The 27434-nt window shown below is 42.4% G+C and overlaps 2 protein-coding genes, 2 non-coding genes and 26 pseudogenes across 4 annotated transcripts in view; 28 read left to right on the top strand and 2 right to left on the bottom strand.

Moving 5' to 3' along the window:
- LOC115003936 (uncharacterized) overlaps positions 1–26697 on the bottom strand; it is a 45195-nt gene extending 18498 nt beyond the window's left edge. Inside the window, exons 1-2 of the mRNA XM_029425874.1 lie at positions 26451–26697; positions 26115–26340 (exon numbers count right to left, since the gene is read on the bottom strand). Of these exons, the coding sequence (XP_029281734.1) occupies positions 26115–26340; positions 26451–26621 (397 nt within the window). The 5' untranslated portion in view covers positions 26622–26697. The remainder of the gene's footprint in view (positions 1–26114; positions 26341–26450) is intronic.
- On the top strand, positions 8025–8143 carry LOC115004183 (uncharacterized; annotated as a pseudogene).
- LOC115004182 (uncharacterized) lies at positions 8264–8382 on the top strand (annotated as a pseudogene).
- Positions 8731–8849, top strand: LOC115004113 (5S ribosomal RNA). The gene has a single exon (XR_003831770.1). It is a non-coding gene; the product is annotated as a 5S ribosomal RNA (ribosomal RNA).
- Positions 9203–9320, top strand: LOC115004208 (uncharacterized; annotated as a pseudogene).
- LOC115004192 (uncharacterized) lies at positions 9673–9791 on the top strand (annotated as a pseudogene).
- On the top strand, positions 10144–10262 carry LOC115004191 (uncharacterized; annotated as a pseudogene).
- On the top strand, positions 10615–10733 carry LOC115004159 (uncharacterized; annotated as a pseudogene).
- On the top strand, positions 11318–11436 carry LOC115004172 (uncharacterized; annotated as a pseudogene).
- On the top strand, positions 11557–11675 carry LOC115004185 (uncharacterized; annotated as a pseudogene).
- Positions 11796–11914, top strand: LOC115004171 (uncharacterized; annotated as a pseudogene).
- On the top strand, positions 12035–12153 carry LOC115004162 (uncharacterized; annotated as a pseudogene).
- On the top strand, positions 12504–12622 carry LOC115004170 (uncharacterized; annotated as a pseudogene).
- LOC115004189 (uncharacterized) lies at positions 12743–12861 on the top strand (annotated as a pseudogene).
- LOC115004169 (uncharacterized) lies at positions 12982–13100 on the top strand (annotated as a pseudogene).
- LOC115004161 (uncharacterized) lies at positions 13221–13339 on the top strand (annotated as a pseudogene).
- LOC115004207 (uncharacterized) lies at positions 13692–13809 on the top strand (annotated as a pseudogene).
- On the top strand, positions 14162–14280 carry LOC115004188 (uncharacterized; annotated as a pseudogene).
- LOC115004186 (uncharacterized) lies at positions 14631–14749 on the top strand (annotated as a pseudogene).
- Positions 15335–15452, top strand: LOC115004212 (uncharacterized; annotated as a pseudogene).
- On the top strand, positions 15573–15684 carry LOC115004220 (uncharacterized; annotated as a pseudogene).
- Positions 16266–16383, top strand: LOC115004200 (uncharacterized; annotated as a pseudogene).
- Positions 16736–16847, top strand: LOC115004218 (uncharacterized; annotated as a pseudogene).
- Positions 17429–17546, top strand: LOC115004199 (uncharacterized; annotated as a pseudogene).
- Positions 17899–18017, top strand: LOC115004198 (uncharacterized; annotated as a pseudogene).
- LOC115004107 (5S ribosomal RNA) lies at positions 18138–18256 on the top strand. Its single transcript, XR_003831764.1, has one exon. It is a non-coding gene; the product is annotated as a 5S ribosomal RNA (ribosomal RNA).
- LOC115004206 (uncharacterized) lies at positions 18377–18485 on the top strand (annotated as a pseudogene).
- On the top strand, positions 18606–18724 carry LOC115004154 (uncharacterized; annotated as a pseudogene).
- On the top strand, positions 20419–20537 carry LOC115004128 (uncharacterized; annotated as a pseudogene).
- The window catches only part of LOC115003935 (uncharacterized), a 1282-nt gene continuing 481 nt past the window's right edge, over positions 26634–27434 (bottom strand). The window contains exons 3-5 of the mRNA XM_029425873.1: positions 27104–27396; positions 26807–26976; positions 26634–26705 (exon numbers count right to left, since the gene is read on the bottom strand). Coding sequence (XP_029281733.1) covers positions 26634–26705; positions 26807–26976; positions 27104–27396 — 535 coding nt within the window. The remainder of the gene's footprint in view (positions 26706–26806; positions 26977–27103; positions 27397–27434) is intronic.

Here is a 27434-nt window from a genome sequence, read left to right as displayed (position 1 = left end):
TTAATTGTGTAATTTACTTACGTAGTGTGCAAGCGCCGTCCGAATAGCGGTGAAGCTGACATTCCCGCCTATTCTTAGCTATGCCCAGGCCATCTTCAGGCAGCGTTTAGATTTTGCAGGGACCCGTTCCTCCAGTGACACATCACAAATGTGTTCTCTCCTTCTTTGTGTACTCTCATTTGATGGCCTCATCGTTCCAGCCACCCAAACTCCACTTTTGTGAGGACCACGGCCTCCCCAAATGACTTATAGTTTGTGTGCTCTGACCTATTATGACACGAGTGAGATATATACATCAGATATAACACATGTTATGCTGTATTATTTGTGGTGATAAGAAGTTGCACTATGATAACATATGCTTACATTATAAGTAGCCTGCCTCTCCACCACTGGCCAGGGCCTGTGTGAACTCATGTCACTCATATTGGAGTTACCACCGGGCCTGTGAACAGAGACGCAGCTCAGTAGCCACACATGAAGCCGTACAGGCGGAACCGGAATGTTGTTCTTCAGGTAGAACTCCACCGTGGTCCCTCATTGTTTTCAGCAGACTTATCACACCACCTTTAAAGAAGAAAAGACACACATGAAGTTACACAAGTGGACAACCATACATCCTGCTGCACAATAATTAAATGTCTTCCTCTTCTCAATATACATAAGCGGAAATTGTAGATACATTACTACTCACATTTTGAGTTTGCTGGCGTTGTGAGAAACATCCAGTCGGATAGTTCTGGGTTGTTTTGTTTCCATATACATTAGGAAAAGCTTTGACCCGCTGACCTTTGACCTCGCGTTTTCAGTCATCTTCCGCATAGGATTGGTGCCCTCATGGCACCCGGCGAAAGCTTTCCAAATAGTCTTCTGCAACAAACATATCATTTAATCTACTCACTCACATTACATTGCAGACACAGACACTGGCAGTTATTGTTCCTCTATACACACTCACCCATGCAGGAGGCATTTGTGATTTTCCTCATGACGTTGAACCGTCCGCTGCCAACCATCCAGGGGGAAGTGAGGTTCGCAGGCCCACCGTCTGACCCGGGACCAACGCGTTCCTCTGAGATGGGGCTGCCCACGAACAACGTCCTCTGCTTGCCACGGCGACTTCACACCTTCTGCACAGCTGCTGCAGCAGGAGCAGCAGCAGCAGCAGCAGCAGGAGCAGGAGCAGGAGCAGGAGCAGCGCACAGCAACAGCAGACGACATCCATGTCCTCTCCCCTCCTCACGTCCTGGGAGTTTAGCAGAAGCTGCTCTTGGCAGCCTCCCTCCTCCTTTTCGCCCTCACTGCTATGTGGTATCATCTGTCAGAGGCAGAGGAAAAATCATTGTAAACATGCAGGCACACGTAAATACTGACTAACTGTTTACACAAGATTAAAGGCAGACAGAGAGACATGTAAATACCACTGATAGAGACATTCGGTGAGCTTCCTCTTCTGCACTGGAACTGGAGTCGGATGCCTCCCATGTCGATCAGTGTTTGCTCATAGAGAGCTCATCTGGCCAAACTCCCTGATGTATCCTCTCCCACGCCATGCAGTCCGGATTCCCGCAGTCGAGGGGAGCCTCGTCATCTCCCAGTGACATGTACCTGACTCTCCTCGTCAACGGTCCAGATAGGTGCCCTTGCCGGCACCGGGTCCGTCACCTCAGTGCCGACAATTCCTTAATGGCCTTCATCTACTTGGTCGTCTCATCATCTCCTCTCTCGCTTCCACAGTCATCTCGGAGTGATGTCTCTTATGTGGCGGTCAAGCCGGGACCCCGGTATGACAGCCGCCAACACCGCATGGTTCGGTCCTGACATCTGTCCTCCCAGAGCCCAGCTTGAGGAGGATCTTTCGCTCCCTCTCATTTTGACCCTGTGGTCGGCCGAGGTGCTTTCCCAGCTGGGAATATTCATTCAGGCACACTGGGGCACTCTTGACAGACGTCATGTTTATTGAAAAAGAAAAAAAAAGGTATTAGTAACTTAATACAACATTAAAGCACCAGCGTCTACATGTGGAATTATCAGTTTTTTGCATTTTACAGGCTAAGATTGTCGGCATAAATCTGGCGAAAATGGCGAAATGAATCTTTATCTGATCACGTTGTACTGTGCACACTTCATATATACTGTGAGGATACTAACATAGAAATATCAGCCGGCTTATCACTTAGCATTGGTGGAGATATGGCCAAAACGTGTCAGGGGATTAAAGTCTGAAATACATCACACATGAGTGACTATTTTCTGGCAATCCCAGGTCAATTCTAACAAAACTGGAAATGTGTGTTGTTGACTGTAGCTCACCTGCTAGGGTGTCTGACCTTGGTACAAGGTTTGGCGGTTCGAGCCCTGCTTTTTTACTCTATTTTTAATATATATTAATTTTGCCCATGACCTCCAAAAGCCCGTAAAAGGTGAATAATGGAATATTTTCTTTTCTGATAGCGAAGATTGCGTACGTATTTTTGTGAATAAAGCAGACATCAAGCTCCGGAATGCTATCAGGCATTTAGCATTTACAGGCTAAAGTGTAACGCATAAATCTGGCGAAAATGGCGAAAAATGAATCTTTTCAGATCACGTTGTACTGTATGATACTCCCTAAAATATCAGCCGGCTAGCACTTAGCATTCTGAGCTACTGGCAAAAACGTGTCAGGGGATCACAGTCCAAGATACATCCCCCCATGAGTGACAATTTCCGGGAGCCTCACTGCCCAATCCCCTACCTCTCCCAATGTATGCTAACATGCTCTGGGCCCTAGCTACTATAACATCACATCTTATTACATAATGTACCGTCCTTTGGGCCCCACCAACAAGGTCAAGTGTGGTCAAAGGAGTCTCAAAAACAAATGCAATACTTGTATAATTAATGCCCCAATAGTTGCTCCAGAATATGTGTAAACATGGTGCATAAACAGGCATAAATCATTAAAAGACAACACTCGTGCTACCACTGGGACTCCATGACACACTTGATCACCAGACGTTGTATGAACAAAACTGGTACTTTTAAGGTAGAAGAGCAACTTACCTGTTAAGGTGCCGTCTCCGAACCAGCGTTTGGGAGGTTCAAGACCAACCTTTTACAGTCATTAATTTACTTTTCTAATAATTTCCGAACCTGTAAAAAAGTTAATAATGGATAGATTGTTTTGTCCATGGTAGTTAAAGATGTGCACTATTTTGTGAATTAAAGCATATATCAAGCTCCGGAATGCTATCACGCGTTATCATTATGAGCTAAGTGTATGACATAAATCGTAATGTGGCAAAAATGGCGATCAATGAATCTTTTTCCAATCAGTCTGTAATTAACCCTTTAACAACTAAGCCAAAAAAAGCCTCAAACATTTTCGCCTGGACTTTTTTGCTTATTTTGACTATAAAAAGGTTGGGAAATTTCCTGGGAGTAAGTGCTTTTTGCCCATTTTCCAACAATAACTGGAACTTTCCATATCTGGCAGTCATTTACAATTTATTGCATGTATGAGAGTGTAATAACAGTTTTAAAATGAAGAGAAATACAAAAGCGGAATTTGAGTTTAGTGGTTTAGTGAACAAAAACACAGCAAATGTACATGAATAAGAATTTAACATGTATCATTTGAAGTTTTGAAATGTACCACTTTCCAGTAAAAGTTTTGAGTCTTTTACTCTTACATCTGCAAAACAGGCCATAAAATGAAAAATATGTCCAGGCGTTTTTCCCCCACACAGGGTAATTCTCTCTCTCTCTGAGTGTCCCCTTCACATGCAGAGGTCTTGGTGGTAATGCCAGTGATGTTCCTGTTGCTCCTTTTCTCTGTGGTCACTCAGATGAAGATTAGATCAAATGGCACATGAACAGCTGGGGACATGACAGTGGCAGGGAATGGACACATGGAAATGGTTTGCTTACCACCAAAAGTTGCTCATCTTTGTGCAGGTCCAAAAATGACATGTACAGCAACATGCCTGTGGACTTCTTCATTTCTTCTGGAGTTATTTCGGTCCAGAGAACTGTCTCCCTCTCTCTAGGCTTTTGGGCTGCATTTGTTTGTGTATCAGAGAGGAGTTTGAAAACTCAGCATCAAAGTGGGAATAAATGTCACCTGGTGCTGGGTTTCCCATATCGAGAGGGGGTTGGGACCTGGGGTGGTTGTAGGACTCCATCATCGGGCTCTGCCTCAGTCTGCCATCTTGTGGTGTGATGTGGTGAGGGGCTGTCTGTGTCTGACCAAGCGTCACCAGATCATCCAGCATCCCCCACAGCTCCATCTACAGGCCTGAATGGATTCTGGTGACACCTTGTGATCTCTGGTAAACACCTCCTCCTCTCCAGCTAAAGCATGCAAACAGCCTCTCTAGAGACGCAGGCTACTTGAAGAAGACGCGCACATTTACGCATATAAATACAATTACACCTAGTACAACTCTTATAGGACTTGGTACACTGTTCTAAACAATCACAACGCAATACAAGTGTTGATTTACATACCGTCTTGCTTCCATTTGAATTCAATCCGCTGTTCTCCGGCTCTATTTCTCCGCGGTGTTTGTTGTGTCTCTTCCCAGCGCTCTGTGTGTATTCGCTCACAAGAAGGTCGTGTTTCGCGGGCTTCCGGAGGCCGTAAGTGAAGTTACCATAATGAGTCGATATATGCGTAAAGCGCAGAGTCTCAGCTTTCAGAAACCGTGAAATTTTTCGATTTGCGCAAACTTGACATAGTTACGTAATCCAAAAGTTTTGCTTGCAAATGTGTCGTCGACGACACATCCGGTGTTAAAGGTTAACAGGGTTTTATTAGTACTGTGTGATACTCCCTTAACAATATTAGCCAGCAGCACACTGTGAGCATAAAGCCAAAACGTCCTACTGCCCAATCCCCGAACCTCTCCCCAATGTATGGTAACATGCTCTGGGCCCTAGCGACTATAACATCGCAAATCCTATTACATAAATGTAAGGTGTTTGGGTTAGCATTGCTGCCCAATCCCTGATACCTCTTCCCAATGTATGGTAACGTTATCTGGGCCCTAGGCGACTATAACATCGCAAATCTATTAGCAGAATATAACGTGTTTTGGTTGTACTTCCGAAGTCCTGTAGAAAGGTGAATAATGAGATAAATGTCTGTCCATGGTACAAAGATGGGCACTATTCTTTGAATAAAGCATATATCAAGCTCGGATGCTCTCACGCGTTTAGCATTTAGAGCTAAAGTGTACGACATAAATCATAATGTGGCAAAAATGGCGATCAATGAAATCTTTTTCCATCAGTCTGTAATTAACAGGGTTTATTCATATGTACTGTGTGATACTCCCTTAACAATATTAGCCAGCTACACTTAGCACTGTGGAGCCATAAGCCAAACGTGCCTCACTGCCCAATCCCGACACCTCCTCTCCCAATGTATGGTAACATGCTCTGGGCCCTAGCGACTATACATCGCAAATCCTATACAGAAATGTAAGGTGTTTTGGGTTAGCATTGCTGCCCATCCCTGATACCTCTTTCCAATGTATGTTAACATGCTCTGGGACCTAGTGACTATAACATCGCAAATCCTATTACAGAAATGTAATTTGTTTGGGTTAGCATTGCTGCCCATCCTGATACCTCTTCCCAATGTATGGTAACATGCTCTGGCCCTAGCGACTATAACATCGCAATCCTATTATAGAAATATAACGTGTTTTGGGTTTTACTTCCGAAGCCTGTAAAGGTGAATACTGGATAGATTGTCTTGTCCATGGTACCAAAGATGGGCACTATTCTTTTAAATAAAGCGTATGTCAAGCTCCTAAATGCTATCACGCTTTTAGCATTTATAGCTAAAGTCTACGACAATAAATCGTAATGTGGCAAAAATGGCGATCAATGAATCTTTTTCCAATCAGTCTGGAATTAAACAGGTTTATTCATATGTACGTGGTGTACTCCCTTAAAATATTAGCCAGCTAGCACTTAGCATTGTGGAGCCATAGCCCAACGTGCCTCACTGCCCAATCCCCACCCTCTCCCCAATGTATGGTAACATGCTCTGGGCCCTAGTGACTATAACTCGCAAATCTTATTACAGAAATGTAAGTGTTTTGGGTTAGCATTGCTGTCCATCCCTGATACCTCTTCCCATGATGCTAACATGCTCTGGGCCCTAGTGACTTAAACATCGCAAATCCTATTACAGAAATATAACGTGTTTTGGGTTGTACTTCCCGCAGCCTGTAAAAAGGTGAATCAGGATAGATTGCTTGTCCATGGTACCAAAAGATGCGCACTGTTCAAAGCAGATGTCAAGCTCCGGAATGCTATCAGGCGTTTAGCATTTATGAGCAAAGTGTACGACATAAATATGGCGACAAATGGCAAAAAATGAGATCTTCACTAATTGGTCTGAAACATTCTCGAGTTATTAGCCTAAAGCGTAAACCGGAAGTGCTATTATTATATTAGCGAAAATGAGATCTTCTCCGCTTCTCCGATCAGACTGTAACTTTCAGGGTTTGTTCATATGTACTGTTGGATACTCCCCATGACATGACAGCCGGCTAGCACTTAGCATTGTGGAGTTATTAGCATAAAGGTAAACGCGAAGTGACGAAGTTCTACTACTGTCTATTAGCGAAAATTAAGATCTTCTCTGATGAGTTCTGTAATTAACAGGGTTTATTCATATGTACTGTAGGATACTCCCCATCAAATCTCAGCTGCTAGCACTTAGTATTGTGGAGTTTAGCATAATGTAAACCACAGTTGCGGTTATTGTAATGACAGTCATTTGAATCTTCTTGCAAATATGGTGCAATAACAGTCAATGTAGCATTACAATAACACATAAATAACACCAAACAGTCCCAAGCAGGGGGATGGTGTCTATTCCATCCCCCATAGTGCACTACAATGGGGTAAATATGTTGCATAAACAGTCAATATAGCATTACAATGACAAATAAATAACACCAAACAGATGCCATGCAGGGGGATGTTGTGTCTAATTCCATCCCCCAAATAGTGCACTTCAATAGGGTAACTATGGTGCATAAACAGTCAATCAAGCATTACAATGACACCTAATTAACATCAACAGAGTCCCAATCAGGGGATGTTTTGTCTAATTCCATCCCCTCAAATAGTGCACTACAATGGGGTAAATATGTTGCATAAACAGTCAATATAGCATTACAATGACACATAAATAACACCAAACAGAGTCCATGCAGGGGATGTTGTGTCTATTCCATCCCCCAATAGTGCACTTCAATAGGGGTAACTATGGTGCATAACGTCAATATAGCATTACAATGACACATAATTAACATCAACAGAGTCCCAAGCAGGGGATGTTGTGTCTAATTCATCCCCTCAAATAATGCACTACAATGGGGGTAAATATGTTGCTAAACAGTCAATATAGCATTACAATGACACAACAATTAACAACAAACAGATTGATCCGCAGGGGGTTGTTGTGTCTAATTCCATCCCCCAAAAGAGTGCACTTCAATAGGAGTAACTATGGTGCATAAACGTCAAATAGCATACAATGACCCATCTCTATTTCAGATTACGGCAATACCACACTGACAATCTCGTCTGATCTCGGAAGCTAAGCAGAGTTGGGCTGGGTCAGTACTTGGATGGGTAAGCGCCTGGGAATAACTTGTGCAGGAGGCATTTTGTTTCCTTCTTAATTAACAAAATGAAGACATGAATAGAACTGTCCGCGTATATTGAGAAATGACAATTCACTATGTTTTACCTTCTATAAAGAGCACGTGTATATGCTCTATTGCAGATTACGACCATACCACACTGACAACGTCTGATCTCGGAAGCTAAGCAGAGTTGGGCTGGGTCAGCACTTGGATGGGTAACCCCCCTGGGAATACCCGGTGCTGTAAACATTTTGTTTCCTTCTCAATTAGCAAAATGAAGACATGAATTGAACTGTCCGCGTATATTAAGAAAAGACAATTCATTGTGTTTTACCTTCTATAAAAAGCAAGTGTATATGCTCTATTGCAAATTACGGCCATACCACACTGACAATGCCCGATCTCGTCTGATCTCGGAAGCTAAGTATAGTTGGACTGGGTCGGTACTTGGTTGGGTGACCGCCTGGGAATACCCGGTGCTGTAAGCATTTTGTTTCCTTCTTAATTAGCAAAATGAAGACATGAATTGAACTGTCCGCGTATATTAAGAAAAGACAATTCATTGTGTTTTACCTTCTATGAACAGCAAGTGTATATGCTCTATTTCTCATTACGGCCATACCACACTGACAATGCCCGATCTCGTCTGATCTCAGAAGCTAAGCAGAGTTGGGCTGGGTCAGTACTTGGGTGGGTCACCGCCTGGGAATACCCGGTGCAGTAAGCATTTTGTTTCCTTCTCAATTAGCAAAATGAAGACATGAATAGAACTGTCCACGTATATTAAGAAAAGACAATTGATTGTGTTTACCTTCCATAACCAGCAAGTGTATATACTCTATTGCAGATTAAGGCCGTACCACAATGACAACGTCTGATCTCGGAAGCTAAGCAGAGTTGGTCTGGGTCAGTACTTGGATGGGTCACCGCCTGGGAATACCCGGTGCTGTAAGCATTTTGTTTCCTTCTCAATTAGCAAAATGAAGACATGAATAGAACAGTCCGCGTATATTAAGAAAAGACAATTCATTGTGTTTTACCTACTATAAACATCAAGTGTATATGCTCTATTGCAGATTACGGCCATACCACACTGACAATGCCCGATCTCGTCTGATCTCAGAAGCTAAGCAGAGTTGGGCTGGGTCAGTACTTGGATGGGTGACCGCCTGGGAATACCTGGTGCTGTAAGCATTTTGTTTCCTTCTTAATTAACAAAATGAAGACATGAATAGAACTGTCCCGCGTATATTAAGAAAAGACAATTGATTGTGTTTTACCTTCCATAACCAGCAAGTGTATATGCTCTATTTCAGATTACGGCCATACCACAATGACAATCTCGTCTGATCTCGGAAGCTAAGCAGAGTTGAGCTGGGTCAGTACTTGGATGGGTGACCGCCTGGGTATACCCGGTGCTGTAAGCATTTTGTTTCCTTCTTAATTTGCAAAATGAAGACATGAATAGAACTGTCCGTGTATATTATGAAAAGACAATTCATTATGTTTTACCTTCTATAAACAGCAAGTGTATATACTCTATTGCAGATTAGGCCATACCACACTGACAACGCCCGATTTCGTCTGATCTCGGAAGCTAAGCAGAGTTGGGCTGGGTCATTACTTGGATTGGTGACCGCCTGGGAATACCCGGTGCTGTAAGCATTTTGTTTCCTTCTTAATTAGCAAAATGAAGACATGAATAGAACTGTCCACGTATATTGAGAAAAGACAATTCAATGTGTTTTACCTTCTATAAACAGCAGGTGTATATGCTCTATTTCACATTACGGCCATACCACAATGACAATCTCGTCTGATCTTGGAAGCTAAGCAGAGTTGGGCCGGGTCAGTACTTGGATGGGTCACCGACTGGGAATACCCGGTGCTGTAAGCAATTTGTTTCCTTCTTAATTAGCAAAATGAAGACATAAATAGAACTGTCTGCGTACATCAAGAAAAGACAATTCAATGTGTTTTACTTTCTATAAAAAGTAAGTGTATATGCTCTATTTTAGATTCTGGCCATACCACAATGTCAACGCCTGATCTCGTCTGACCTCGGAAGCTAAGCAGAGTTGGTCTGGGTCAGTACTTGGATGGGTGACCGCCAGGGAATACCAGGTGCTGTAAGCATTTTGTTTCCTTCTTAATTAGGAAAATGAAGACATGAATAGAACTGTCCACGTATATTGAGAAAAGACAATTCAATGTGTTTTACCTTCTATAAACAGCAGGTGTATATGCTCTATTTCAGATTACGGCCATACCACAATGACAATCTCGTCTGATCTTGGAAGCTAAGCAGAGTTGGGCCGGGTCAGTACTTGGATGGGTCACCGACTGGGAATACCCGGTGCTGTAAGCAATTTGTTTCCTTCTTAATTAGCAAAATGAAGACATAAATAGAACTGTCTGCGTACATTAAGAAAAGACAATTCAATGTGTTTTACTTTCTATAAAAAGTAAGTGTATATGCTCTATTTTAGATTCTGGCCATACCACAATGTCAACGCCTGATCTCGTCTGACCTCGGAAGCTAAGCAGAGTTGGTCTGGGTCAGTACTTGGATGGGTGACCGCCAGGGAATACCAGGTGCTGTAAGCATTTTGTTTCCTTCTTAATTAGGAAAATGAAGACATGAATAGAACTGTCCGCATATATTAAGAAAAGACAATTCATTGTGTTTTACCTTCCATAACCAGCAAGTGTATATGCTCTATTTCAGATTACTGCCATACCACACTGACAATCTCGTCTGATCTCGGAAACTAAGCAGAGTTGGGCTGGGTCAGTACTTAGATGGGTCACCGCCTGGGGATACCCGGTGCTGTAAGCATTTTGTTTCCTTCTTAATTAGCAAAATGAAGACATGAATAGAATTGTCTGCGTATATTAAGAAATGACAATTCATTGTGTTTTACCTTCTATAAACAGCAAGTGTATATGCTCTATTGCAGATTACGGCCATACCACACTGACAATGCCAGATCTCGTCTGATCTCGGAAGCTAAGCAGAGTTGGGCTGGGTCAGTACTTGGATTGGTGACCGCCTGGGAATACCAGGTGCAGTAAGCATTTTGTTTCCTTCTTGATTAGCAAAATGAAGACATGAATAGAAGTGTCCGCGTATATTAAGAAAAGACAATTCAATGTGTTTTACCTTCTATGAACAGCAAGTGTATATACTCTATTTCAGATTACGGCAATACCACACTGACAATCTCGTCTGATCTCGGAAGCTAAGCAGAGTTGGGCTGGGTCAGTACTTGGATGGGTAAGCGCCTGGGAATAACTTGTGCAGGAGGCATTTTGTTTCCTTCTTAATTAGCAAAATGAAGACATGAGAATAGAACTGTCCGCGTATATTGAGAAAAGACAATTCACTGTGTTTTACCTTCTATAAAGAGCACGTGTATATGCTTTATTGCAGATTACGGCCATACCACACTGACAACGTCTGATCTCGGAAGCTAAGCAGAGTTGGGCTGGGTCAGAACTTGGATGGGTAACCCCCCTGGTAATACCCAGTGCTGTAAACATTTTGTTTCCTTCTCAATTAGCAAAATGAAGACATGAATAGAACTGTCCGCGTATATTAAGAAAAGACAATTCATTGTGTTTTACCTTCTATAAAAAGCAAGTGTATATGCTCTATTGCAAATTACGGCCATACCACACTGACAATGCCCGATCTCGTCTGATTTCGGAAGCTAAGTATAGTTGGGCTGGGTCAGTACTTGGTTGGGTGACCGCCTGGGAATACCCGGTGCTGTAAGCATTTTGTTTCCTTCTTAATTAGCAAAATGAAGACATGAATTGAACTGTCCGCGTATATTAAGAAAAGACAATTCATTGTGTTTTACTTTCTATGAAGAGCAAGTGTATATGCTCTATTTCTCATTACGGCCATACCACACTGACAACGCCCGATCTCGTCTGATCTCAGAAGCTAAGCAGAGTTGGGCTGGGTCAGTACTTGGGTGGGTCACCGCCTGGGAATACCCCGTGCAGTAAGCATTTTGTTTCCTTCTCAATTAGCAGAATGAAGACATGAATAGAACTGTCCGCGTATATTAAGAAAAGACAATTCATTGTGTTTTACCTTCTATAAAAAGCAAGTGTATATGCTCTATTGCAAATTACGGCCATACCACACTGACAATGCCCGATCTCGTCTGATTTCGGAAGCTAAGTATAGTTGGGCTGGGTCAGTACTTGGTTGGGTGACCGCCTGGGAATACCCGGTGCTGTAAGCATTTTGTTTCCTTCTTAATTAGCAAAATGAAGACATGAATTGAACTGTCCGCGTATATTAAGAAAAGACAATTCATTGTGTTTTACCTTCTATGAAGAGCAAGTGTATATGCTCTATTTCTCATTACGGCCATACCACACTGACAACGCCCGATCTCGTCTGATCTCAGAAGCTAAGCAGAGTTGGGCTGGGTCAGTACTTGGGTGGGTCACCGCCTGGGAATACCCGGTGCAGTAAGCATTTTGTTTCCTTCTCAATTAGCAAAATGAAGACATGAATAGAACTGTCCGCGTATATTAAGAAAAGACAATTGATTGTGTTTTACCTTCCATAACCAGCAAGTGTATATGCTCTATTTCAGATTACGGCCATACCACACTGACAACGTCTGATCTCGGAAGCTAAGCAGAGTTGGGCTGGGTCAGCACTTGGATGGGTAACCCCCCTGGTAATACCCAGTGCTGTAAACATTTTGTTTCCTTCTCAATTAGCAAAATGAAGACATGAATAGAACTGTCCGCGTATATTAAGAAAAGACAATTCATTGTGTTTTACCTTCTATAAAAAGCAAGTGTATATGCTCTATTGCAAATTACGGCCATACCACACTGACAATGCCCGATCTCGTCTGATTTCGGAAGCTAAGTATAGTTGGGCTGGGTCAGTACTTGGTTGGGTGACCGCCTGGGAATACCCGGTGCTGTAAGCATTTTGTTTCCTTCTTAATTAGCAAAATGAAGACATGAATTGAACTGTCCGCGTATATTAAGAAAAGACAATTCATTGTGTTTTACCTTCTATGAAGAGCAAGTGTATATGCTCTATTTCTCATTACGGCCATACCACACTGACAACGCCCGATCTCGTCTGATCTCAGAAGCTAAGCAGAGTTGGGCTGGGTCAGTACTTGGGTGGGTCACCGCCTGGGAATACCCGGTGCAATAAGCATTTTGTTTCCTTCTCAATTAGCAAAATGAAGACATGAATAGAACTGTCCGCGTATATTAAGAAAAGACAATTCATTGTGTTTTACTTTCTATAAAAAGCAAGTGTATATGCTCTATTGCAAATTACGGCCATACCACACTGACAATGCCCGATCTCGTCTGATTTCGGAAGCTAAGTATAGTTGGGCTGGGTCAGTACTTGGTTGGGTGACCGCCTGGGAATACCCGGTGCTGTAAGCATTTTGTTTCCTTCTTAATTAGCAAAATGAAGACATGAATTGAACTGTCCGCGTATATTAAGAAAAGACAATTCATTGTGTTTTACCTTCTATGAAGAGCAAGTGTATATGCTCTATTTCTCATTACGGCCATACCACACTGACAACGCCCGATCTCGTCTGATCTCAGAAGCTAAGCAGAGTTGGGCTGGGTCAGTACTTGGGTGGGTCACCGCCTGGGAATACCCGGTGCAGTAAGCATTTTGTTTCCTTCTCAATTAGCAAAATGAAGACATGAATAGAACTGTCCGCGTATATTAAGAAAAGACAATTGATTGTGTTTTACCTTCCATAACCTGCAAGTGTATATGCTCTATTTCAGATTACGGCCATACCACAATGACAATCTCGTCTGATCTCGGAAGCTAAGCAGAGTTGAGCTGGATCAGTACTTGGATGGGTGACCGCCTGGGTATACCCGGTGCTGTAAGCATTTTGTTTCCTTCTTAATTTGCAAAATGAAGACATGAATAGAACTGTCCGTGTATATTATGAAAAGACAATTCATTATGTTTTACCTTCTATAAACAGCAAGTGTATATACTCTATTGCAGATTAGGCCATACCACACTGACAACGCCCGATTTCGTCTGATCTCGGAAGCTAAGCAGAGTTGGGCTGGGTCATTACTTGGATTGGTGACCGCCTGGGAATACCCGGTGCTGTAAGCATTTTGTTTCCTTCTTAACTAGCAAAAAGAAGACATGAATAGAACTGTCCGCGTATATTGAGAAAAGACAATTCAATGTGTTTTACCTTCTATAAACAGCAGGTGTATATGCTCTATTTCAGATTACGGCCATACCACAATGACAATCTCGTCTGATCTTGGAAGCTAAGCAGAGTTGGGCCGGGTCAGTACTTGGATGTGTCACCGACTGGGAATACCCGGTGCTGTAAGCAGTTTGTTTCCTTCTTAATTAGCAAAATGAAGACATAAATAGAACTGTCTGCGTATATTAAGAAAAGACAATTCATTGTGTTTTACTTTCTATAAAAAGTAAGTATATATGTTCTATTTTAGATTCTGGCCATACCACAATGTCAACGCCCGATCTCGTCTGACCTCGGAAGCTAAGCAGAGTTGGTCTGGGTCAGTACTTGGATGGGTGACCGCCAGGGAATACCCGGTGCTGTAAGCATTTTGTTTCCTTCTTAATTAGGAAAATGAAGACATGAATAGAACTGTCCGCGTATATTGAGAAAAGACAATTCAATGTGTTTTACCTTCTATAAACAGCAGGTGTATATGCTCTATTTCAGATTACGGCCATACCACAATGACAATCTCGTCTGATCTTGGAAGCTAAGCAGAGTTGGGCCGGGTCAGTACTTGGATGTGTCACCGACTGGGAATACCCGGTGCTGTAAGCAGTTTGTTTCCTTCTTAATTAGCAAAATGAAGACATAATAGAACTGTCTGCGTATATTAAGAAAAGACAATTCATTGTGTTTTACTTCTATAAAAAGTAAGTATATATGTTCTATTTTAGATTCTGGCCATACCACACTGACAACGCCCGATTTCGTCTGATCTCGGAAGCTAAGCAGAGTTGGGCTGGGTCAGTACTTGGAATGGTGACCGCCTGGGAATACCCGGTGCTGTAAGCATTTTGTTTCCTTCTTAATTAGCAAAATGAAGACATGAATAGAACTGTCTGCGTATATTAAAAAAAAAAAATTCATTGTGTTTTACCTTCCATAACCAGCAAGTGTATATGCTCTATTTCAGATTACGGCCATACAAGAATGACAATCTCGTCTGATCTCGGAAGCTAAGCAGAGTTGGGCTGGGTCAGTACTTGGATGGGTCACCGCCTGGGAATACACGGTGCTGTAAGGATTTTGTTTACTTCTTAATTAGCAAAATGAAGACATGAATAGAACTGTCCGCGTATATTAAGAAAAGACAATTGATTGTGTTTTACCTTCCATAACCAGCAAGTGTATATGCTCTATTTCAGATTACGGCCATACAAGAATGACAATCTCGTCTGATCTCGGGAAGCTAAGCAGAGTTGCGCTGGGTCAGTACTTGGATGGGTCACCGCCTGGGAATACACGGTGCTGTAAGGATTTTGTTTACTTCTTAATTAGCAAAATGAAGACATGAATAGAACTGTCCGCGTATATTAAGAAAAGACAATTGATTGTGTTTTACCTTCTATAAACAGCAAGTGTATATACTATATTGCAGATTAGGCCATACCACACTGACAACGCCCGATATTGTCTGATCTCGGAAGCTAAGCAGAGTTGGGCTGGGTCAGTACTTGGATTGGTGACCGCCTGGGAATACCCGGTGCTGTAAGCATTTTGTTTCCTTCTTAATTAACAAAATGAAGACATGAATAGAATTGTCTGCGTATATTAAGAAATGACAATTCATTGTGTTTTACCTTCTATAAACAGTAAGTGTATATGCTCTATTTCAGATTACGGCCATACCACAATGACAATCTCGTCTGATCTCAGAAGCTAAGCAGAGTTGGGCTGGGTCAGTACTTGGATGGGTGACCGCCTGGGAATACCCGGTGCTGTAAGCATTTTGTTTCCTTCTTAATTAACAAAATGAAGACATGAATAGAACTGTCCGTGTATATTAAGAAAAGACAATTCATTATGTTTTACCTTCTATAAACAGCAAGTGTATATGCTCTATTGCAGATTACGGACATACCACACTCACAACGTCTGATCTCTGAAGCTAAGCAGAGTTGGTCTGGGTCAGTACTTGGATGGGTCACCGCCTGGGAATACACGGTGCTGTAAGGATTTTGTTTACTTCTTAATTAGCAAAATGAAGACATGAATAGAACTGTCCGCGTATATTAAGAAAAGACAATTGATTGTGTTTTACCTTCCATAACCAGCAAGTGTATATGCTCTATTTCAGATTACGGCCATACCACAATGACAATCTCGTCTGATCTCGGAAGCTAAGCAGAGTTGGGCTGGGTCAGTACTTGGATGGGTCACCGCCTGGGAATACCCGGTGCAGTAAGCATTTTGTTTCCTTCTTAATTAGCAAAATGAAGACATGAATAGAACTGTCTGCGTATATATAAAAAAAAAAATGCATTGTGTTTTACCTTCTATAAACAGCAAGTGTATATACTCTTTTGCAGATTAGGCCATACCACACTGACAACGCCCGATTTCGTCTGATCTCGGAAGCTAAGCAGAGTTGGGCTGGGTCAGTACTTGGATTGGTGACCGACTGGGAATACCCGGTGCTGTAAGCAGTTTGTTTCCTTCTTAATTAGCAAAATGAAGACATGAATAGAACTGTCCGCATATATTAAGAAAAGACAATTCATTGTGTTTTACCTTCCATAACCAGCAAGTGTATATGCTCTATTTCAGATTACTGCCATACCACACTGACAATCTCGTCTGATCTCGGAAGCTAAGCAGAGTTGGGCTGGGTCAGTACTTAGATGGGTCTCCGCCTGGGGATACCCGGTGCTGTAAGCATTTTGTTTCCTTCTTAATTAGCAAAATAAAGACATAAATAGAACTGTCCGCGTATATTAAGAAAAGACAATTCATTATGTTTTACCTTCTATAAACAGCAAGTGTATATGCTCTATTTCAGATTACGGCCATACCACAATGACAATCTCGTCTGATCTCAGAAGCTAAGCAGAGTTGGGCTGGGTCAGTACTTGGATGGGTGACCGCCTGGGAATACCCGGTGCTGTAAGCATTTTGTTTCCTTCTTAATTAACAAAATGAAGACATGAATAGAACTGTCCGCGTATATTAAGAAAAGACAATTCATTATGTTTTACCTTCTATAAACAGCAAGTGTATATGCTCTATTGCAGATTAAGGACATACCACACTCACAACGTCTGATCTCTGAAGCTAAGCAGAGTTGGTCTGGGTCAGTACTTGGATGGGTCACCGCCTGGGAATACACGGTGCTGTAAGGATTTTGTTTACTTCTTAATTAGCAAAATGAAGACATGAATAGAACTGTCCGCGTATATTAAGAAAAGACAATTGATTGTGTTTTACCTTCCATAACCAGCAAGTGTATATGCTCTATTTCAGATTACGGCCATACCACAATGACAATCTCGTCTGATCTCGGAAGCTAAGCAGAGTTGGGCTGGGTCAGTACTTGGATGGGTCACCGCCTGGGAATACCCGGTGCAGTAAGCATTTTGTTTCCTTCTTAATTAGCAAAATGAAGACATGAATAGAACTGTCTGCGTATATAAAAAAAAAAAAATGCATTGTGTTTTACCTTCTATAAACAGCAAGTGTATATACTCTATTGCAGATTAGGCCATACCACACTGACAACGCCCGATTTCGTCTGATCTCGGAAGCTAAGCAGAGTTGGGCTGGGTCAGTACTTGGATTGGTGACCGACTGGGAATACCCGGTGCTGTAAGCAGTTTGTTTCCTTCTTAATTAGCAAAATGAAGACATGAATAGAACTGTCCGCATATATTAAGAAAAGACAATTCATTGTGTTTTACCTTCCATAACCAGCAAGTGTATATGCTCTATTTCAGATTACTGCCATACCACACTGACAATCTCGTCTGATCTCGGAAGCTAAGCAGAGTTGGGCTGGGTCAGTACTTAGATGGGTCTCTGCCTGGGGATACCCGGTGCTGTAAGCATTTTGTTTCCTTCTTAATTAGCAAAATAAAGACATGAATAGAATTGTCTGCGTATATTAAGAAATGACAATTCATTGTGTTTTACCTTCTATAAACAGCAAGTGTATATGCTCTATTGTAGATTACGGCCATACCACACTGACAATGCCCGATCTCGTCTGATCTCGGAAGCTAAGCAGAGTTGGGCTGGGTCAGTACTTGGATGGGTAAGCGCCTGGGAATAACTGGTGCAGGAGGCATTTTGTTTCCTTCTTAATTAGCAAAATGAAGACATGAATAGAACTGCCCGCGTATATTAAGAACACACAATTCATTGTGTTTTACCTTCTATGAACAGCAAGTGTATATGCTTTATTTCAGGTTACGGCCATACCACACTGACATCGCCCGATCTCGTCTGATCTCGGAAGCTAAGCAGAGTTGGGCAGGGTCTGTACTTGGATGGGTGACCGCCTGGGAATACCCTGTGCTGTAAGCATTTTGTTTCCTTCTTCATTAGCAAAATGGAGACAAGAATAGAACTGTCCTCATATATTAAGAAAAGACAATTCATTGTGTTTTACCTTCTATAAAAATCAAGTGTATATGCTCTATTGCAGATTACGGCCATACCACACTGACAACTTCTGATCTCGGAAGCTAAGCAGAGTTGGGTTAGGTCAGTACTTGGATGGGTGACCGCCTGGGAATACCCGGTGCTGTAAGCATTTTGTTTCCTTCTCAATTAGCAAAATGAAGACATGAATAGAACTGTCCGCATACATTAAGAAAAGACAATTCATTGTGTTTTACCTTCTATAAACAGCAAGTATATATGCTCTATTGCAGATTGCGGCCATACCACACTGACAAAGCCAGATCTCGTCTGATCTCAGAAGCTAAGTAGAGTTGGGCTGGGTCAGTACTTGGATGGGTGACCGCCTGGGAATTCCCGGTGCTGTAAGCATTTTGTTTCCTTCTCAATTAGCAAAATGAAGACATGAATAGAACTGTCCGCATACATGACTGTCTCAGAAAATTTGAATATTGTGATAAAGTTCTTTATTTTCTGTAATGCAATTAAAAAAACAAGAATGTCATACATTCTCGATTCATTACAAATCAACTGAAATATTGCAAGCCTTTTATTATTTTAATATTGCTGATTATGGCATACAGCTTAAGAAAACTCAAATATCCTATCTCTAAATATTAGAATATCATGAAAAAGTATACTAGTAGGGTGTTCAACGAATCACTTGAATCGTCTAATTAACTCGAAACACCTGCAAGGGTTTCCTGAGCCTTGAAAAACACTCAGCTTGGTTCAGTAAACTAAATCACAAGTATGGGGAAGACTGCTGATCTGACTGCTGTCCAGAGGACCATCATTGACACCCTCCATCAGGAGGGTAAGACACAAAAAGAAATGTCTCAAAGAGCAAGCTGTTCACAGAGTGCAGTTTCAAAGCACATCCACAAAAAGTCTGTTGGAAGGGGGAAATGTGGCAGGAAACACTGCACAACCAAGAGAGATGACCGCAGCCTTAACAGCATTGTGAAGAAGAGTCGCTTCCAGAATTTGGGGGAGCTTCAAAGACAGTGGACTGAAGCTGGAGTCCAGGTATCAAAAGCCACTGTTCACAGACGTGTCCGGGAAATGGGCTACAATAGCCGTATTCCCATGGTCAAGCCACTTCTGAACTCAAGACAACGTAAGAAGCGTCTGACTTGGGCTATGGAAAAGAAGCACTGGACAGTTGCAGAGTGGTCCAAAGTCCTCTTTTCAGACGAAAGCAAGTTTTGTATTTCATTTGGAAGCCAAGGCGCCAGAGTCTGGAGAAAGGCTGGAGAGGAGCAAAATCCAAGTTGCTTGAAATCCAGTGTGAAGTTCCCACAGTCAGCGATGGTTTGGGGAGCCATGTCAGCTGCTGGTGTTGGTCCACTGTGTTTCATCAAGCCCAGAGTAAATGCAGCTGTGTACCAAGAGATTTTAGAGCACTACATGCTTCCGTCAGCTGAAAAGCTCTATGGAGATGAGGAATTCATTTTCCAGCATGATCTGGCACCTGCCCACAGTGCCAAAACCACCAGTAACTGGTGTACTGACCATGGCATTACTGTCCTCGATTGGCCTGCCAATTCCCCTGACCTGAACCCCATAGAGAATATGTGGGGTATTGTGAAGAAGAAGCTGAAAGACACCAGACCCAACAATGCTAATGAGCTAAAGGCCGCTATTGAAGCATCCTGGGCATCCATAACACCTCAGCAATGCCACAGGCTGATTGCCTCCATGCCACGCCGCATTGATGCAGTAATCCGTGCAAAAGGATTCCCAACCAAGTACTGAGTGCATTAATGGACATTTTCAAATGTTTGATTTTGTTTTGCTGTTATAAATCTTTTTTTTTACTTGGTCTGAGGAACTATTCTAAATTTTTGAGATTTCTTAAGCTGTAAGCCATAATCAGCAATATTAAAATAATAAAAGGCTTGCAATATTTCAGTTGATTTGTAATGAATCCAGAATGCATGACATTTTTGTTTTTTTTTGTTTATCACAATATTCTAATTTTCTGAGACAGTCCTGTATATTAAGAAAAGACAATTCATTGTGTTTTACCTTCTATAAAAAGCAAGTGTATATGTTCTATTGCATATTACGGCCATACCACACTGACAACGCCCGATCTTGTCTGATCTCGGAAGCTAAGCAGAGTAGGGCCGGGTCAGTACTTGGATGGGTGACGGCCTGGGAATACCCGGTGCTGTAAGCATTTTGTTTCCTTCTTAATTAGCTAAATGAAGACATGAATAGAACTGTCCGCGTATATTAAGAAAAGACAATTAATTGTGTTTTACCTTCTATAAACAGCAAGTGTATATGCTCTATTGCAGATTACGGCCATACCACTCTGAATACGGCCATTACGGAAGTTGCCAGAGTGCAGGTGGTGCGGAGAGGAATAGTTTTGTTTGTTCGGTTTTGTTCCGTCTTATCCTATCGTTTTTTGTTCGTGCCCACCCCTCCCTAACAGCTCAGCTGTCTGGGGGTTCCCCCCCTGTTCGTGTGTATTTGTGTTTTTGATGGATTCCATGGCAACGACCTCAGGAATGGAACGACCGACAACGTCACGGATCACGGACATTAAGAAAATACAGCGGAGTGAGGAAAGGGACAGACAAATAGGTAATGACAAAGGAAAGGATAATGAATATGAGAAAGCGAACGGACTAAACAAAGAAATAAATGAGCAGAGTGACAAGACAGGAGGTGGTGGAAAGGAAAAATCAGAAGCAGAGTTGAGAAAAGAGGAAGGAGAGACGTACTCGAACGAGCTAACGGTGGAGGTGACAGTGGATGCGGGGAGAGAAAAAGTTTCTGTGATGGATTTATTGAAGGGGTTAAGGAAGGACTGTGGTGTGGTGAGGGGGTGCAGAATAAGAGGTGAAAAAACATATGAAATCACAATGGCGGACAAAAATGGGAAAGGGAGATTAATGGAGGGCTTACGGGTGAATGGGGTACTAATACAGGGGAGAGACAGTAAGTTAAAAGAGCTGACTGTCTCGTTCCTTAATCTCCCGGTGTGTACGAGGGACGAGGCAATTAAAAAGAAACTTGATGACTGGGGCGTACAGCCGGTGACAACGATAAAAAGAAGAGTGTGGCCGGGAACGGACGTAGTGGACGGGACACGCTTTCTGCGTGTGAGGTTCACCGAGGAGGTCATAAAACAGAAAAAGAAAGCTCCATGGCTTAATTTACAAATCCGCAAACTAAAACAAAAGTCGAGAAATCTTGAAAGTAAATGGCGTTCCACTAAATTGGAAGAATCTCGTTTAGTCTGGTTAGATCATCTTAAAACGTATAAGAAGGCTCTCCGTAATGCCAGAGCAGCTTATTACTCTTCCTTAATAGAAGAAAATAAGAACAACCCCAGGTGTCTTTTCAGCACTGTAGCCAGGCTGACAGAGAGTCACAGCTCTACAGAGCCTTCTGTTCCTATATCTCTCAGTAGTGACGACTTCATGAGTTTCTTTAAAGATAAAATTATAATTATTAGAGACAAAATTACTCTCCTCCTGACCTCAATTGGTAATGACTTAACTTCAACTGTTGGAATTTTAAAAACATCTGTAACTCCTGAAATATATCTAGACTGTTTTACTCCAATCAACCTTAACCAACTAACTTCAACAATCTCATCGTCTAAACCATCAACCTGTCTTTTAGACCCGATTCCTAAACTGTTTAAAGAAGTTTTACCCTTAATTAACACTTCGTTATTAAATATGATCAACCTGTCTCTATTATCTGGCTACGTACCAAAATCCTTTAAAGTAGCTGTAATAAAACCACTTCTTAAAAAGCCTAGTCTTGATCCAGAGGATTTAGCCAACTATAGGCCGATATCTAACCTACCCTTTCTCGCTAAAATCCTTGAGAAAGCAGCCGCAAAACAGTTGTGTGACTTTTTACATAATAATAGTTTATTTGAGGTTTTTCAATCTGGATTTAGAGTTCATCATAGCACAGAGACGGCACTGGTGAAAGTTACCAATGACCTTCTATTGGCATCAGACAAAGGACTTGTCTCTGTTCTTGTCTTGTTAGACCTCAGTGCTGCTTTCGACACTGTTGATCATGACATTCTACTACAGAGACTGGAACATTGTGTTGGCATAAAAGGAACCGCACTAAGCTGGTTAAGTCCTATTTATCTGAGCGATCTCAATTTGTACTTGTTAACGATAAATCCTCCATGACAGCCAAAGTCAGTCTTGGAGTTCCGCAGGGTTCTGTACTTGGACCGATTCTATTCACCTTATATATGCTTCCTTTGGGCAATATTATAAGGACCACTCTATAAACTTTCATTGTTATGCGGATGATACCCAATTATATCTATCAATTAAACCAGATGAAACCAATCAATATGCTAAACTTCAAGCATGCCTTAAGGACATAAAAACTTGGATGTCTAGCAACTTTTTGATGTTAAACACAGACAAAACTGAAGTTATTATACTTGGCCCTAAACGCCTCCGAAACACATTTTCTAATGACATAGAAGCTCTGGATGGCATTAACTTGGCCTCCAGCACCACTGTAAGGAATCTTGGCGTCATCTTTGATCAAGATCTGTCGTTTAACTCCCACATAAAACAAATCTCAAGGACTGCCTTCTTTCATCTACGTAACATTGCAAAAATAAGACACATCCTGTCTCAAAATGATGCAGAAAAACTAGTCCATGCATTTGTTACTTCAAGGCTGGATTACTGCAACTCATTGTTATCAGGTTGTCCCAAAAAGTCGCTTAAGACTCTTCAGTTGATCCAAAATGCAGCAGCACGTGTATTGACTAGAACAAGGAAACGGGATCATATTACTCCTGTATTAGCTGCACTGCACTGGCTCCCGTTAAAATACAGAATAGAATTCAAAATGCTTCTCCTGACTTACAAATCAATTAATGGTCAGGCTCCAGCATATCTTAAAGATCTCATAGTACCTTATAAACCAACTAGAGCATTACGCTCCCAGACTGCAGGGTTACTTGTGGTTCCTAGAGTCTCTAAGAGTACAATGAGAGCCAGAGCCTTCAGCTATCAAGCTCCTCTCCAGTGGAACCAGCTTCCAGTTTGTGTTCGGGAGGCAGACACACTCTCCACATTTAAGAGTAGGCTAAAGACTTTCCTTTTTGATAAAGCTTATAGTTAGGGCTGGCTCAGGTTTGCCCTGGATCAGCCCCTAGTTATGCTGCTATAGGCTTAGACTGCCGGGGGACACCTCCCTGCTCTCTTCCTTCTCTTCCTCTCTCCTCCCCTCCCTCTCTCTTCTTCTCCCTCTCTATCTGTATGCATTTATGTAAATGTATGTTACTAACTCACCATCCGGGGTATCATCCCTGGAGTGTCTATCTCTCATGTGGCAGGTTGCCACTGATAAATTTTACGTCAGGATCATGAATCGTGACAGCGCCTGCTAACCTGGTCCTGCTGGACACCGGGAAGCCTTTTTGACATTTTCCTGGATTCATCCATACTTTCTATTTCTTTTTTTTTCAACACAACATAATTTCTGTCAAATGTTGTATTTGTACTATGCTGTTTATCCTGTACACACGACATCTATTGCACGTCTGTCTGTCCTGGGAGAGGGATCCCTCCTTAGTTGCTCTCCCTGAGGTTTCTTCCATTTTTTCCCCTTTAATTTTGGGGTTTCTTTTTAGGAAGTTTTTCCTTGTGCGATGCGAGGGTCTAAGGACAGAGGATGTCGTAACCTGTAGAGTCTGTAAAGCACACTGAGACAAATGTATAATTTGTGATATTGGGCTATACAAATAAATTTGATTTGATTTGATTTGATTTGAAAAAAGAAAGAACGACGTGAGTAACATGCAGACACTGACACTAACCCTCGTAATGGTGACAATTTCCTCCTTTAACGGCAATGGGCTAGCATTGTGGAGTTATTAGCATAAACGTAAACCGGAAGTGACGAAGTTCTATTACTGTCTTATTAGCGAAAATTAGATCTTCTCTGATGAGTCTGTAATTAACAGGGTTTATTCATATGTACTGTAGGATACTCCCCGTGAAATCTCATTGTGGAGTTATTAGCATAAATGTAAACCACAGTGCTGTTATTGTAATGACATTTGAATCTTCTTGCAAATATGGTGCATAAACAGGCAATATAGCATTAAAATGGCACATAAATAACAACCAGCTGAGTCCCAAACAGGTGGATATTGTGTCTAATTCCATCCCCCCCAAATAGTGCACTTCAATAGGGGTAAATATGGTGCATAAACAGTCAATATAGCATTACAATGACACATAAATAACAACAAACAGAGTCCCAAACAGGGGGATATTGTGTCTAATTCCATCCCCCCAAATAGTGCACTTCTATAGGGGTAAATATGGTGCATAAACAGACAATATAGCATTAAAATGACACATAAATACCAACAAACAGAGTCCCAAACAGGGGGATATTGTGTCTAATTCCATCCCTCCAAATAGTCCACTTCAATGGGGGTAAATATGGTGCATAAACAGGCAATATAGCATTAAAATGACACATAAATACCAACAAACAGAGTCCCAAACAGGGGGATATTGTGTCTAATTCCATCCCCCCAAATAGTGCACTTCAATAGGGGTAAATATGGTGCATAAACAGGCAATATAGCATTAAAATGACACATAAATAACAACAAACAGAGTCCCAAACAGGGGGATATTGTGTCTAATTCCTTCCCCCCCAAATAGTGCTTAGAGGTCAAAAAAAGCAAACGTTGGACTTCCAGGGGGGAAAGGGTCAAACTGTGAAAATGTATCCCGAATTGGGCACCTATTCCCGGGTACGTGGAGCTCTGGGATGCACCCCCTGAGCTCCAGAGGTCAACAAAGCAAACGTTAGACTTCCAGGGGAAAATGACCAAAATGGGTAAATGTGAGATTACAACCCAAAATAGGCACCTATTTCCGGGTATGCAAGCTCTGGGATGCACCCCCTGAGCTCCAGAGACTTCCATACCCAACTTGGTCAGAGTGTGCCCGAGCAACGAGCACTATTTTCGGATAAGCAAGCTCCAGGAAATTGACCTCCCTTTAGGAATATCAGCATTGTATAGAAGAAAATTGAAAGATAGATTGTATCTGCACGATGGTGCTGCTCATGTGGCTTCCGTCTTTGATACAAAGGGTGGTCGGTTTGCGACCTGCCCTATAGATCTTTTTCTTCCCATTTGTCATAAGAACTGTCCATGGTACCTAAAGATGCGCATCTCAGCTGTCTAGCTCATGTTGCTGCTAATGTAGCCACATAATGGCTAATATTAATTAAAACACAAAATACTACTCTGATCTTTTTGAAACTGCTTTTCTAGGTTCATATGGAGTGTTGTATATTGTCTGAATATTTTTAGACAGCTAGCACTTAGCATTGTGGCTAAAAAGTAGAAATGAACACAAGAGCAATTCAAATTCAACCATTTATTTGAACACAAACACAAAAAACAACATATGTACACTTTAAACACGAACGAAAACAGTCTATTTACACACTCATTCTTTTCTCGATCTCAACCGATTGTGGATCGGACTAAGCACAACTTGTGCTACTTGAGAACTGCAGAGCTTTTCGTCCCCCTCACTGCTGCTGCTGCTCTCCTCCTCTGTCTGCTGCTGCTGCGGCCTCTCCTCCTCTGTCTGCTGCTGCTGCTGCTTCTCCTCCTCCTCGGTGCTGCTGCTCTCCTCCCCACTCGTCGCAGCAGCCACCCTCTTCTTCTCCTTCTTGTCCTCCTCCTCCTCCTCCTCGCTGCTGCTGCTGCTGCTCTCCTCCACACAGGTCCCTCCTCCCAGGGGAGTAAATGATGCCACCACGGCAGTAGATGGTCCGGCCCTCTCCTCCGTCCTGAGGCTGTCTCGGATGAGACTCCGAATCGCCATAGCCTCCTTGACATCGGGGCACCTGGCGTAGAAGCAGTCCGCCGTGGTGACATCGTGGCACATAAAGTCTGCCACCCTCTTCCTGGCAGTGACGTCCGTGGTCTTTTTTGCCTGAAAAACATTGAAACATTGCAGAGAAATGAATAACAGTAACCACAGTCTACCTCCAGAAAGCTCTTTTTTCATACATACACATGGATTTAATTGTGTAATTTACTTACGTAGTGTGCAAGTGCCGTCCGAATAAGGGTGAAGCTGACATTGCCGCCTATTCTCAGCTCCGCCCAGGCCATCCTCAGGCAGCTGTTGAGATTTTTACAGGGACCCGTCCCTTTGGTGAACATCACAAAGGTGTTCCTCTCCTTCTTAGGGACTTTGGTCTTGATGGCCATCTAATGTTGCAGTCACCCAAACTCCACATCTGTGAGGAACAGCTGGGCCTCCCCAAATGACTTGTTTGTATTGTGCTCCTTGACCTATTATGACACAGAGTGGGATATATAGATCAGATATAACACATGTTATGCTGTATTATTTGTGGTGATAAGAAAGTTGCACTATGATAACATATGCTTACATGTATCAAGTAGCCTTGCTCTCCACCACTGGCCAGGGCCTGCCTGAACTCCGTGTCGGTCATGTTGGAGTACACACCGGGCCTGTGACCAAAGACACAGCTCCAGTAGCCACACATGAAGCCGTACAGCCGGAACCGGAGGTTGGTTGTGTACTCCTCCTCCAGCTCGTCTGATGAGAAGGAGTAAAATAAGAAGAGAGAGAGAGAGAGAGAGAAGAGAGAGAGATATCAACATCACTTGTAGACATCAGTGACCTTTAGTGACACCTGAAAATGTTAAAGTGGAGAAAATCCTACCGAGCAGCTGAGGGATTTTCAATGTAGCCCCATCTACGAAGCTGGCGATGGCGTCACCTCCTGGCAGCTCGGAGTATTTCGTCCTCTTTACTGCCATTTGGTGGACCACAACCAACCTCTTGAGGCTCTTCAGGGCCACCTTCATGTCCCTGACGACACCGACCATGTTTGCTTTTGTCAGCCTGGATGACCGCGGTGGAGTCTGCTGCATGAAGGTCAAAAATTGAAGGTTGTTCTTGAGGTAGAACTCCACCGTGGTCACCTTCATAGTTTTTAGCAGCTTATCACACCACCTGTTAGAAGAAGAAAAAAGACACACATGAAGTTACAC

The sequence above is a fragment of the Cottoperca gobio genome, chromosome 24 (assembly GCF_900634415.1).
Source record: "Cottoperca gobio chromosome 24, fCotGob3.1, whole genome shotgun sequence".
NCBI lineage: Eukaryota > Metazoa > Chordata > Actinopteri > Perciformes > Bovichtidae > Cottoperca > Cottoperca gobio.
This window is presented reverse-complemented; position numbering and strand designations above follow the sequence as displayed.